A 13,978-nucleotide genomic window follows, 5' to 3' on the forward strand; every position below is an offset into this window, starting at 1 on the left:
TGAAGTTTTCATAAATTACATCACAAAAGAAGTTAGTAAAATGAGTCATCACAATAAGGAATCATAGATAAATGGTTAGTACATAAGGCATTATGACAGATCAAATTTGTTTTGAGTAATACATTACTGTATAAATCCCAATGGCAAGGACTTAAACATAAAGGAAGAGAGGAAGGGAAGAAAATCAGGATTTAGTGTCTCGTCAAAATTGAGCTCACTGGAGACAGAGCAAAAGCTCAGAATATTTCTAGAATGGTGAAGGAGATCAGCTGTGTCCTTTCAAAGGAATCATCCCAGTGTTTGACATGAGCAATTTAGGGAAATCATGGAGAACCTAAATCTGGGTGGCCGGGGGCAGATTTGAACTACCGAACTGTTGAATGTAACGAGTCCAGCATGCTAACCATTGCACTACCTCACTTGGTGACTGAAACAAAAACTCATCAATCATAATTCTATCTTGGCTTAACTATAAGGTACATTACGGATATGTGATGAAGATACTTTAAACATCTCAGTTCTTGTGCTGGAGTGTAGTAGAGTAGCATTCCTGTGGCTAAAATGAATGCTCCACAAAGAGAGACAATTAAAAATAATCTCAGGACAGTGTTCTCTGCAGTTAAAAGAACCCTACACACTATTAAGGATAATCAAGGACAGATCTGACCACCTTGTACATCAACACACTACTCTCATATGCATGAAATGACTTAAATCCTGATCAGCACTATGAGTTAAATGATGAGGGATCAGAGAACTTTGACTAAAAAGTGGAATGAAAGCTCTATGCTAATTCAGATCTGAAAATCATAGCCTTGTGACTCATGCAATTGGTAAGACAGTGAACAGAAAATTTACTGAAGAGCAAAATGTGTTTGTTTATAGACTCCTGTCATCCTACTTAACCCTTTCACACCTGATTTTTTTTCTGGAGAAAGGAAAATTTTTATTTATGTAGTAATGCTATCAGGTGGTGTAAGATTTATACAAACATGTGTATCCATTTTCAAAATATATTTTGTAGACTTGGTGTCATTTTAGGAACTAAAATAGCTAATTACAAAATATTCTGTATTGTAATAAATGGTAAAATGATCATTCAATAATGACCATGCAAAATAACAACAATATTCAACTATACAGAGGAAACAACCACATACACATATTCTGGTGGTCATGAGCTTCTGCGCACTGCTACATTGACTTACTGATATTTTCATAGTGATACTCAATAATTGGCAGCACTTTTGCTTGATGAAAATGTTGAACACTGCACAAATGTGTACCATAGGTTTCCATTGGGAGAAAATACTTCTGTTGCAGCTAAGACACAGTAAAAGTTAATGTACACAATGGTAGCCAGGAGGGCTGAAAAGATTAATCAATTTAGGAAAATCATGAGAAATCTAAAGATGAATGGATGGAACAGCTTTGGAACCTACTCCACCTCATTGTTAAGTCCAATAACAACCATACTCTGTAGCAGCCCAGGGAAGAGCTAATAATAATTGTACAATCTAGATGTTGTCTCCAATGCCTGTATAATATTACTACATTAAAGTTGATAAATGTACTTCAAGTTCACAATTTTTCTTCTGAGGTGAGAAAAATCTCCTTGACTCGTGGACAATGATTTTACGATTTACATCTGATATCATCAGAAGAATGTATCATTTCTGCATGGCATGAAATAGTGCTATTTTACTATGGAAGGATTTACAACTCGTCATTACTTAGGTTTGTGTGTCAACTGTTCACTATCTAAATAACAGAATTTGTATTTTAACAATGGAAAATCAAGGACAGAACAATACAATATTATGAAAAGGGTACTTGCTGCTCGCCATATAGTGGAGATGCCAAGTCACAGATAGGCACAACAAACAGACTGTCAAACAAAGCTTTTAGTGAAACAGGGTTGGGTTGTTTTGGGGCAAGAGAGCAGACAGCGAGGTTATCGGTCTCACCGGATTAGGGAAGGACGGGGATGGAAGTCGGCCGTGCCCTTTCAAAGGAACCATCTTGGCATGTGCCCAAAGTGATTTAGGGAAATAATGGAAAACCTAAATCAGGATGGCCGGACGCGGGGTTTAACAGTCGCCCTCCTGAGTGCGAGTCCAGTGTGCTAGCCACTGTGCCACCTCGCTCGGTTTTTGGCGAAACAGGCCTTCAGCAGAATTAGACAACATACATTCATGCAAATGCAACTCACATGCACATGACCACAGTCTTGGGCTGCCAAGGTCTGCTTGGCTGAAAGCTTTGTTTGACAGTCTTTTTGTTGTGCCTATCTCCGACTCAGCAAAGGCCTATCTGCTATATGCTGAGTAGTAACTATCCTTTTTTATAATATTCTCAGAATTTGTTTTTTTTCACAGGTATTTCAGGTGTTTAATGCATTACGTTTGTATCTACATCTATACTCTGCAAACACTGTGAGATGCATGGCAGAGGGTATGTCCCATAACACCAGTTATTAGGATTTCTTCATGTTCATTCATGTAGGGAGCACAGGAAGAATGATTGTTTGAATGCCTCTGTGCATGCAGTAATTATTCTAATCTTATCCTCACAATCCCTATGCAAGTGATATGTCGGGGGTTGTAGTATATTCCTAGAGTAATCATTTAATGCTGGCTCTTGAAACTTTCTTAATAGACTTTCTTGGGATAGTTTGTCTATCTTCAAGAGTCTTCCAGTTCAGAACCTTCAGTATCTCTGTGGCACTGTCCTGAGGATTAAACAATTATGTGACCATCCATGCCGCCCTTCTCTGTATACGTTCAACATCACCCGTTAGTTCTATCTGGTATGGATCCGACACACTTGAGCAATATCCAAAAACTGGTAGTACGAGTGATTTGTAAGCAATCTCTTTTGTAGAGTGACTGCACTTCCCCAGTATTCTGCCAACAAACTGAAGTCTGTACCTGCTTTACACAAAATGGAGCCTATGTGATCCTTCCATTTCATATCCCTGAAAGTGTTACATGCAGATAAGAGTTTTTGATTTGTGTAACTTTTTTGTGACAGTAGGCTTATAATTCTGCAGTACTATTCATAAGTTTGGAACTAGTTATTTTGAGCCTAATACTTCGCCATTACTCATTCTGACCCCACAGGTGCAAACATTGAAAAATTTTTAAAAAGTAAATGTTTCTACAGCGGGTATGATTTTATAAAAGAGTAAGAAAAGTAGGAGGTATTACATTTGTTTTGTTTTTCTGATTTTTCTACATTATGTTCTGTGTGTATGCTTACATTCTCTTTTAATGGAGGTACATGTTCTTTTATATGTGTCCTTACTTGTTGTTGTGGTCTTCAGTCCTGAGACTGGTTTGATGCAGCTCTCCATGCTACTCTATCCTGTGCAAGCTGCTTCATCTCCCAGTACCTACAGCAACCTACATCCTTCTGAATTTGCTTAGTGTATTCATCGCTTGGTCTCCCTCTACGATTTTTACCATCCACGCTGCCCTCCAATACTAAATTGGTGATCCCTTGATGCCTCAGAACATGTCCTACCAACCGATCCCTTCTTCTGGTCAAGTTTTGCCACAAACTCCTCTTCTCCCCAATCCTATTCAATACTTCTTCAGTAGTTATGTGATCTACCCATCTAATCTTCAGCATTCTTCTGTAGCACAACATTTCGAAAGCTTCTATTCTCTTCTTGTCCAAAATATTTATAGTCCATGTTTCACTTCCATACATTGCTACACTCCATACAAATACTTTCAGAAACGACTTCCTGACACTTAAATCTATACTCTATGTTAACAAATTTCTCTTTTTCAGAAACGCTTTCCTTGCCATTGCCAGTCTACATTTTATATCCTCTCTACTTCGACCATCATCAGTTATTTTGCTCCCCAAATAGCAAAACTCCTTTACTACTTCAAGTGTCTCATTTCCTAATCTAATTCTCTCAGCATCACCTGACTTAATTCGACTACATTCCATTATCCTCGTTTTGCTTTTGTTGATGTTCATCTTATATCCTCCTTTCAAGACACTGTCCATTCCATTCAACTGCTCTTCCAAGTCCTTTGCTGTCTCTGACAGAATTACAATCTCATCGGCAAACCTCAAAGTTTTTATTTCTTCTCCATGGATTTTAATACCTACTCCGAATTTTTCTTTTGTTTCCTTTACTGCTTGCTCAATATACAGATTGAATAACATCGGGGAGAGGCTACAACCCTGTCTTACTCCCTTCCCAACCACTGCTTCCCTTTCATGTCCCTCGACTCTTATAACTGCCATCTGGTTTCTGTACAAATTGTAAAAAGCCTTTCGCTCCCTGTATTTTACCCCTTCCACCTTCAGAATTTGAAAGAGAGTATTCCAGTCAACATTGTCAAAAGCTTTCTCTAAGCCTACAAATGCTAGAAACGTACATTTGCCTTTCCTTAATCTTTCTTCTAAGGTAAGTCATAAGGTCAGTATTGCTTCGCGTGTTCCAGTATTTCTACGGAATCCAAAGTGATCTTCCCCGAGGTCGGCTTCTACTAGTTTTTCCATTTGTCTGTAAAGAATTCGTGTTAGTATTTTGCAGCTGTGGCTTATTAAACTGATTGTTCGGTAATTTTCACATCTGTCAACATCTGCTTTCTTTGGGATTGGATTTATTATATTCTTCTTGAAGTCTGAGGGTATTTCGCCTGTTTCATACATCTTGCTCACCAGATGGTAGAGTTTTGTCAGGACTAGCTCTCCCAAGGCAGTCAGTAGTTCCAATGGAACGTTGTTTATTCCGGGGGCCTTGTTTCGACTCAGGTCTTTCAGTGCTCTGGCAAACTCTTCACGCAGTATCGTATCTCCCATTTCATCTTCATCTACATCCTCTTCCATTTCCATAATATTGTCCTCAAGTACATCACCCTTGTATAGACCCTCTATATACTCCTTCCACCTTTCTGCTTTCCCTTCTTTGCTTAGAACTGGGTTTCCATCTGAGCTCTTGGTGTTCGTACAAGTGGTTCTCTTTTCTCCAAAGGTCTCTTTAATTTTCCTGTAGGCAGTATCTATCTTACCCCTAGTGAGATAAGCCTCTACATCCTTACACTTGTGCTCTAGCCATCCCTGCTTAGCCATTTTGCACCTCCTGTCGATCTCATTTTTGAGGCGTTTGTATTCCTTTTTGCCTGCTTCATTTACTGCATTTTTATATTTCCTCCTTTCATCAATTAAATTCAATATTTCTTCTGTTACCCAAGGATTTCTACTAGCCTTCGTCTTTTTACCTACTTGATCCTCTGCTGCCTTCACTACTTCATCCCTCAAAGCTACCCATTCTTCTTCTACTGTGTTTCTTTCCCCCATTCCTGTCAATTGTTTCCTTATGCTCTCCCTGAAACTCTGTACAACCTGTGGTTCTTTCAGTTTATCCAGGTCTCCATGTCCTTACTTATAAACTACATATCTAAAGATCTAGATGTATATAGACATACTCCTTTTATAGAAGTATGTGCTCTTTGAAGAACGTCCTTAACTAGAGAAACAAATATGAAAAATACTCAAAAAGAAAGATTTTAAACCACTATGGGAAATTTTAAGAAACAGGAAGAAATCTAACAAGTAATTATCTTTTTATGTTGTAATGTGCTTCTGGGAGTATCTGTCTGCTTCCTTTTAATGTATCTTGCTTTAAGGTATACTTAGGTATGGATAGAATTACTTATGACAATCACCAATGTTTCAATCAGTGTAGCAATAAAGATTCTACTCTATTCCAATAAATAAAATGTAAGCAGAATGAAACTATCTTGTATGGCCCAAGAGGCAGATGTGGCACCTGCCATTGCTACTGTGTTTTCTAACTACATTATTATCCATATTTCAGATGAACTTCATCAGAAATGTATCTTAGTTGTCGTTATTCGTCCAGAAAAATTAAATAAATAACTTACTCCATCTCTTTGAAAGAGACTGCCTCTACAATGCATTATTAATAACATACTTATAATATGTGGTGTGATTATTTTGGAATACTAATTAAAACTGAATACTGTCAATTAAATATGGACATTATCATCATCAGATAAGAAATCAACTTTTAAGTTTGCTATATATATATATTTCCATTACATTGTTGATTCTGTATAATTTTATGTTTTCAGCAACTACTGTCGCTTCACTGCAAACTGAAAGGAGAATAATACCAGTGCATATGAAAGTAAAATAATTCTGTTAGGCACTTACAGTGCACAGTACAATTCGCAGTATGAAATTGGACATTTATCTTTAGCTAGGCCGATTTCTGTATTATTAAGTCGGCAATAATATAAAAATATATTTCCATTTCCGTAGATGCACTCCTCCTCCTTTCAAATAACTATGGAAGTGGTTCTACAAGAATCACTTTTTAGCTATGTTACACTTGGAAATGATAGCCCACGTTTGAAAATGGCGAGCGCAACTGTATGTCAAATTATAATTAATCTTATGTCAGTAATCATATTATCAGTTCCAGTAATCTGGTTGAATATTACAGCCCCGCAAATTTTGTTAAGTTATCTTTCACTTAGTATCTTCGTTACGATGCACACTATTCCTGTGTACGTGACAACACAGGAAAATGCCTTGCAACTGTCAACTTACAACAAAATAATAACGCGTCATACAACATGAAGTGCGAAATGGATCATACGACGGATGCCTGTCATATATAGGACGATTAACGAGCCATAGTATACGTAAGATCAGTTGCAATGCTGGCATCTAAAAGAAAAGCAATTCATTTCAGTAAGGATATAGTTAGACATTGTACTCATATTTTTTACTAGAATCCCCTTTCTTACTATTCCAAAAAAAAATCAAATAAATCCCAACTAAATATTTTTTTACCTAATTCATCAGAGCAAACGATATATCCTACTGACAAGTATAAAACAATGGAAACTCCCAAGATGTTCATTCTTGTGTACAAACTGAATAATATTACAATGAACTCCTTCTCAATTTCAGCAATTATCAGGCCATATTTTACGTTTTTTCAACATATTTCACAACTAACCGCTGCACCTTTCACATCTCTGTAAAACACCAACGCAAGATCATAAACAAAGCAAAGTACACAATGTGGACGACAGTCAGTTTCGTTTAGAAATTGAAAACGCTGAAACTAAACTTTTAAGTTACGGAAATTCGTTTTCTTGCTATTAAAAAAAAATCTGCAGCCCGTACACCTACGATTTAGGCCCGCGGCTGACGATTAAGTAATACTTTTATTTATTATTTTAACTGTAAAATGCAAAAATGCTTCTTGAAAACAGCTACGAAAATAATGAGGAAAAAATTGGTGAATAGATTTATAAGTTTGGGAATGAAGTAAATAACAATAGCGAGCATTTTCAGTCGATAACCACAGACGACTGCCCAACCCTACTTCGGGGCATGGATTGTTTCCTTCTCGTGAATTACGAGATTTCGAGATTACTATTTTCAGAACAAGGTATCTATCTCGGTTTTATTTCAAGCGTCAATGATCTCTCGGTGAAAAAGTGATATTTTATATATTTTCAGTGTAATCGGATTGGTCTGTTTGGTGCTGTTGTCACGAGGAATGTGTGAAATATACTCATTACTCTACGTTGAAGCAAAATCTTTGTTGAACATGAAAATGAAGGAGGGAGTTGAAATTCAGCAGATGATGGCGGTGGAGAGCTGTTTGTGCACCTTTCAGTGCATGCGACTGAGGATCGTCTAAGCATAAGGATAGCAACAGAATCGTGCATGTGTTCTTTCAGGCACTCTAAACAATATCGTAATTCGTAAAACCTGAAAAATCTTTGTATGCAGTTGGCTACAAGTTGTGTCGTCGAATTTTGTAGTGTGCATTGTCATTAAACCGGCGGACGATAAAGCTAAACTTCATCTTTTATATGGAATTTGGCATGCGACTTATGAAGCTTTTCTTAATGTACTGTTCATTGAATGTTACACCAGGCGCAAATAAGGGTTGACCTGGAATAATAAAACGACGCATGCGTAGAAAAGTAAAGTGTTGTGCGTAAAGAATCTTATCGGAAAGAACAGTTTGCATCATAGTTAGTTACTTGTCACAGCTGAACTGAAAAACGATCAAATTTAAATTATGGAACAATTCACTCGTCGCGTACTGTAAATATCTGCTCCCCAAGACAAGTTGTGAAAGGTTATAGGAAGTGCACGATAAGACAACATGTCTTCGGGTACGTTTGTGGATAGAATAGATCCGTTTGCGAAGCGTTCCTTAAAGAAGAAGACTAAAAAATCGCAGGGCTCATCGAGGTATCGGAATTCGGCAGATTTAGAACTACAGCCCCTCCCTCTTCTAAAAGGTAAGTGTACTACTATTCCACAGTATTTGTAATAGGAAAGAATATTGTAGCTCCCTAATTGACATACCTGATGTGTACGAATAGATGATATTCGACTTTTCAGTAAAGTACAGCAACACTGCGTCGTTAATGACAGTTCTGTAGGCCTATTGGCGTCTGAGCAGGAACACATCTGTTGTTTTTGGCACAGGCTAGTGTTTTATGGCAACAGTTGCAATGGAGCATGTGCTATATATCAGAGCTATGGCAAAATTGACTCACAAGCTCGTGCCAGATTTGGCTGTAATTACAAGTAGCTGTAAGTTACTACAGTGGTAAATTAAGACAAGAAGCAACTTCTAATTCACCCAAAGATAGAAAAATATTTTGGGAGCAGTGAACCTATAGTGCAACTATTTTTTTAATCTTCCATCGCAGATATATTAATTCCATGTGAAAACTTATGACTTGTTGTACACAAGATCAGCAACTTAAGCCAATACTCACAACTCTTTCATCTTGAGTAAAGCTTCCAGGATAAGCTGCACCATCAAGTTCAATGAATTGTGTGGGGTACACAAGGGAGAAGATAACAAAAATATTTTCTCCAAAACATATGTTTCCTGCCATACTAAAAAGAAGAAAATGCACATAAGTTGTAAATGTTACGTAATACATATGACTGAAGTTTTGGGTAAACATAAGAGATTTTAAATACATAGGAAAATACGGAATAGAATATACAATAAAATTGGTAGAAAAGATACCAACTACACAGATGAGAAGCACCAGTTATTTAAAGTAGTACTGTATGAATATTAGTAAAATTGGTCCATGTATAGGCATCCCACATCACTTCTTGTTTTGCAAATAGCATATCTCACAAAAACATTAATTACATTTTTCAAAATAGTTTAAAACAAATTACCTATAGGCTTTAGAAATTGGTACTTTATTTCTGGTCACACCTTTTAGTGAAACTCCACATGTGTTAGATATCAAAATGGATAACAAACTAAAATGTAATAAACACTGGTGACTAGCTAGTCAAGAACCTTACTTTGAACCTGCTTTGCACTTGTATTAAACTGAAGTTGAACTTGCCATTGTACTTTATTTATTTTTATCCTTGCTGCCTTGAATGCTACTTTCTTGAGGTAGTGCAAGTAGACTATCACATTACTTACTGTTCTAAACAAAGCATCTAGAAAATTTGTAAGGGTGACAAAATAATTCTTGCAGAGGCGATTCTAGTTTTGTGAAGAGAGAGGACGAACACACACACAAACACGTATTTACTTTGATGTTTGTTGTCGAATTATATTTCCGGCAAGTAATTATTTTTCTTTGCAAAATACTTCAACGGTTTATATTTTTGGCCAATAAGTCATAAGGAACTGTATTTTGAATAAATGAAACAATATATTTTTAAAAAGTGAACAGCTAATGTTTGTTTATGTTTCCACCTACCTGCAAAATTAAATTCCTATAGTTTTCAAATACAAAATAATCTAAACATGATTGTTGCTGAGTGTAAATTCTATTATGAGTCATCGGGAGGGAGTGTAGGGTCTGGGAGCAACCTACCATGTCTCACTCATTCACTGTAAAAAGAACTAGGCTTGATGGTTAATGAGAGAAGCTGTTTCAATAAGTTGAATGGCCTAGGTTGCGCCAACAATGTTTTTTTGACAGAGCCAACCTGTAGCTGTATAGTTAGCAGATGGTGTGTTCAGTGAATCTGCATAGTCATAAACTGAAGCAGTCATAACACATGCAATTAGAGGTCACACAAATGATTTATGTCAATGAAGATAGACTTCGCACACATTATTGAATCCCAACGTTGGTAGCAATTGGGAAGAAATCCAGTGTTCTACACCTCTTGGCAGAAAAGCTACTCCAGTCAGTCATCGCGCTGAATTCTTCTTAGTGGACAATTATGGAAAAAGCTTTAAGTAGGAGATTGCTATCTCCCATGTGATTGTGTACCTATTTTATGTTTCAGTGTACATCCCATAGTTAATTATGGATGAATTGTACCAGACGTTTAAAGCCTCGCGATAAAAATAAGTTGCAAATACAATAAAATATGTATTCATTCCTACACAAGAGTGGGAAGAAGTGTCGCAAAATTAATGATAGCCTCCCTAAAAGCACCTAAGCTTAGTTTTAAAAGCTTTACAAACTTATAAAAATGTTCAGATAGTTGAACTGAAGTAGGTAGGGTGAAGTGGGGTAAGTGTAACCACATTTTGGCATAGTTCAACTTTGACATCAAATTGCCAGCTTGTTATTGAAGATATGATTTTGAAATTTCTCATGCTTCAAGTTTGACTTATTGACTTTTAAACAATCTACATTTTGTTTTTGAAAAAAGAAATTATATGGTAAATTGTTTTCAAAATTTTGTGATGTGAGGTTACACTTGCCCCATGATTCGGGGCAAGTGTAACCCCGCATTGTTGTACCCATACAGAGCATTGTAAAAGAGGCTTGGGGTAAGTGACCTGATTACCCAATTTTTACTGAATTTGAGGATTTTTAAATTATTAAAATGTCTTAAATTTTACTCAAGATATGAACTTTTTTGCAAACGCCTCTTTGTATATTATGAAATACACAGATAATGTTAGCTAAACTAAAAAATAAGTGTTAGCCTAAATCATAAAACACTGAAACAGAATGCTTCATAGATTTATTTTTGTTTTATGCCAGTAATTGATTAGTTTAAATTCTACAAAAGTAATATTTTTTCTTTAGTAGGCAATTTTACAAAAATAATAAGATATCTAGTATCAAGAGAAAAGAAAAATTCACTTTATAAGTTCACTTTCTATTATTTTTCATGGTAATTGAACTAAAGTTATTGGCAGTTTGTGTTTAACGCTAAACTGCCCTAATTCGACTTATTATATTCACACTTAGGCCCTAACTATTACTTAGTCACTGAATGTTGTATGAATCAAATATAACACCAAATGTCAGGTCTCCCCTGCGACTCAAATTAGACTCAGGCAGCATTGAAATGACATCAGAGGATGTAACTTCCATCTCATCTCTTCTATCAGGCCAGTAGAATGTGGTGCCATGTTTTGTCTTATTTTTGCATCTGAGGAAAATCACTTCTGGATCTCCTAAATCACTAATTTTGGTAACTTGGCCAATAAAATGAACTTTCTTACATTTTGTTGCAAAAGCTACCAGAACATAGTTTCCAACTTTAATTTTATCTTTGGCTTCAAAAACGTTTGCCTCTGTTTCTTCTTCACAGTTTATCATTTCTTTCCTGAGATTGTCCAGTGTTGTTATGGTCCCATTTTCATCATCACTACTTATTAAAGATAGGCCTCCTTCAGTTTCACTTTCTTCACTTGTTGATTCAACTTCCAGTCTTTTTTTCTTGTTACCCACATGAGAAATCGAGGATTTTTTTCCACAACAATCCGAGATGCCATTTCGAATAAAGTAACAGCACTTTGTTTGGAAGATTTACTTTTCATTACCAAGCCCTTTTTTATGTCAATAATGCTTTTCATTTTGCTTTCTCCTTATTATTCTTGTTTCCTTTAAAATCTTTTTCTTTATAGATGGCATCTTGAAAAGTGATAACTTCAGCTCCTGGTGCAATCCTTTTCTTCTTTGTTTTACCAGTGGGACTACACTGTCAGACTGTCGTATTTTATAAAAGGAAACGTGGTTTAAAAATATAGTAGACTTAAATAAAAAATAAAATATGTCTCTCACAAACTCAGTAGGCCTACAAATCCAGCACATCAGGTATTCTGGTATCCATATGTACAGTAAGGCCAGTTTAGTTGATCTAGTGTGATAGCAAAAACAAGGTTACGGCTTAAATAAATAAATCTGTTCCGGTAAGTTTGTTTGGGGCAAGTGTAACCCCCCCCCCCTGATTACACTTGCCCCAGCCTGTTGGTTACACTTGCCCCACATGGGAAAAAGTTGGGGTGAGTGTAACCATGCCCGGCATATCAAGAGCTTTATCAGTAGAGTAAAATGAATCTCATATTTGAAATTGTGATGCAAAAGTTAGTTTGTAACCAAAAAATTGTGCAGTTATCTTTAAAACTGCAAAAATGACAGACCACCAAATTCTGAGCATGTCACTCACTCACAGAGTGAAAATGTAGATGTCAATTCAAGTCCAAAAATTAATTACCAATTTATGTCAGATTTGACAACTTATGGTGAAATATAACAAAGAAAGGAGTAAATTAATATGTGTGATAGGTCAGAGGTAAAATTACAGCTTCTTTAAGGCACCATAAGCTGTGGTTACACTAACCCCATGGTTACACCTACCCCACTTCACCCTAGGACAAAGTGTAGAAGTATTCCTGATACTCTGCAGTGTGTCTTTGATCACTGTTATATATTTGCAATCAGAAATGTTTTATCTCCTTTGTAGATAGTATAATGGAATTCATCCCTACAAGCTTATTGTTGTGTAGGTTTCTAAGTATTTAAATAGAAAATTTATATTACAAAATTAGTTTTTTTTCTGAAGTAATATAATACGTCCTTTCTGTTGTAAATCCCCCTGACAGATTAACTGGTGATAAGGGCTAGGACTCAAAAGGCAGTACATTGCTTTTCACAGGCTGTGCAGTTACAGACTGAGCTATGTACAGCATTAATTCTGAGATTACTTTCCTTTTTTTTACTTCACTGGATGATTTGTCAGTTGTTATAACTGAATAGTGAGTGGAAGGCTTTATGGAAGGGCAAGGTGCTAAAGTCCTTCCCATATTGTATAGGTGGAAAACTTTTCGTAAATTGCAAAATTAACCTCATGTACTTAATCTGGTGATGTATGTGCAAATGTAAAACAGTGGGTGTTACTTTAATAAATGATTGAAATTGAAATGTAGTATGTTAAATTTCACTTAAACTGCATGTCTTTTTGTTGCACCACAGCTGCCAGTTTCCACCAAAAATTTCACAACATTCTGAAGAAAATACGTGATCAAAATATTGCAGAAATAGCCACCATAATATAAATCTCCTCTATTTTGCTTGTGTATTATCCTCTATTACCAGTTAGTAGAGGACTTGAATGCCTAAAATACGTGACGGTATGAGGATAGATACTTAGTATAAAGCAGAATTAAACCTAATGTATTTATACCAATGCCTAAGATTATTGCAAAAATGATTAATTTTGATTGAAATTTCTTATGTAGTTTGCTGATGGTTACCTGCTATAAGGTTTGCTGGTATTTATTTGTCCAGGAGATGATCCAGTACCACATTAACTCACTCATCACATAGGTTCTATTTATTATGCATTTCCGAATGCATCGTCCTTTTCATATTACTGAACTGTTGTAGTGAAAATGTTAACAAAACACTAAAAAGAATGGGAAATATTCCATGGAAGTCTGTAGAATGCTAAGTTGCATGCAGTCCATATTCTCTTACCTCTGAAACTGATGCAGGGGAGATCTTTGCTTTTTGTTAAAAAGCTACTGTTTGCTTTACATTAAAATGCAGTTTTTTCACTTTCATTGATTCTTTTTGTGTATAGCAAGAACATGCATTCAATTTGCATTTAGGTCTGTACAGATGCTATAAGCCAGTGTTGTGTAAATCTACTGGATGATGAGTAATTTACGTCATTATTGTGCACTTCCTCTGTGAAATATTTGATAGTT

The 13,978-nt window shown here is 36.0% G+C and overlaps 2 protein-coding genes across 3 annotated transcripts in view; one reads left to right on the plus strand and one right to left on the minus strand.

The window, feature by feature from the left end:
- Positions 1 to 7,088, minus strand: part of LOC126175433 (JNK1/MAPK8-associated membrane protein) — a 103,170-nt gene extending 96,082 nt beyond the window's left edge. Inside the window, exon 1 of the mRNA XM_049922235.1 lies at positions 6,850 to 7,088. Within this exon, the coding sequence (XP_049778192.1) occupies positions 6,850 to 6,919 (70 nt within the window). The 5' untranslated portion in view covers positions 6,920 to 7,088. The remainder of the gene's footprint in view (positions 1 to 6,849) is intronic.
- A 316-nt stretch (positions 7,089 to 7,404) lies between these two features.
- Positions 7,405 to 13,978, plus strand: part of LOC126175442 (serine/threonine-protein phosphatase 2A 56 kDa regulatory subunit epsilon isoform) — a 279,631-nt gene continuing 273,057 nt past the window's right edge. The window contains exon 1 of one of the 2 annotated variants that reach the window (XM_049922253.1): positions 7,405 to 8,324. In XM_049922253.1, coding sequence (XP_049778210.1) covers positions 8,186 to 8,324 — 139 coding nt within the window. In that variant the 5' untranslated portion in view covers positions 7,405 to 8,185. The remainder of the gene's footprint in view (positions 8,325 to 13,978) is intronic. The other variant, XM_049922247.1, reaches the window with a different exon arrangement.

The sequence above is a fragment of the Schistocerca cancellata genome, chromosome 1 (genome assembly GCF_023864275.1).
Source record: "Schistocerca cancellata isolate TAMUIC-IGC-003103 chromosome 1, iqSchCanc2.1, whole genome shotgun sequence".
Taxonomy (NCBI): Eukaryota; Metazoa; Arthropoda; class Insecta; order Orthoptera; family Acrididae; genus Schistocerca; species Schistocerca cancellata.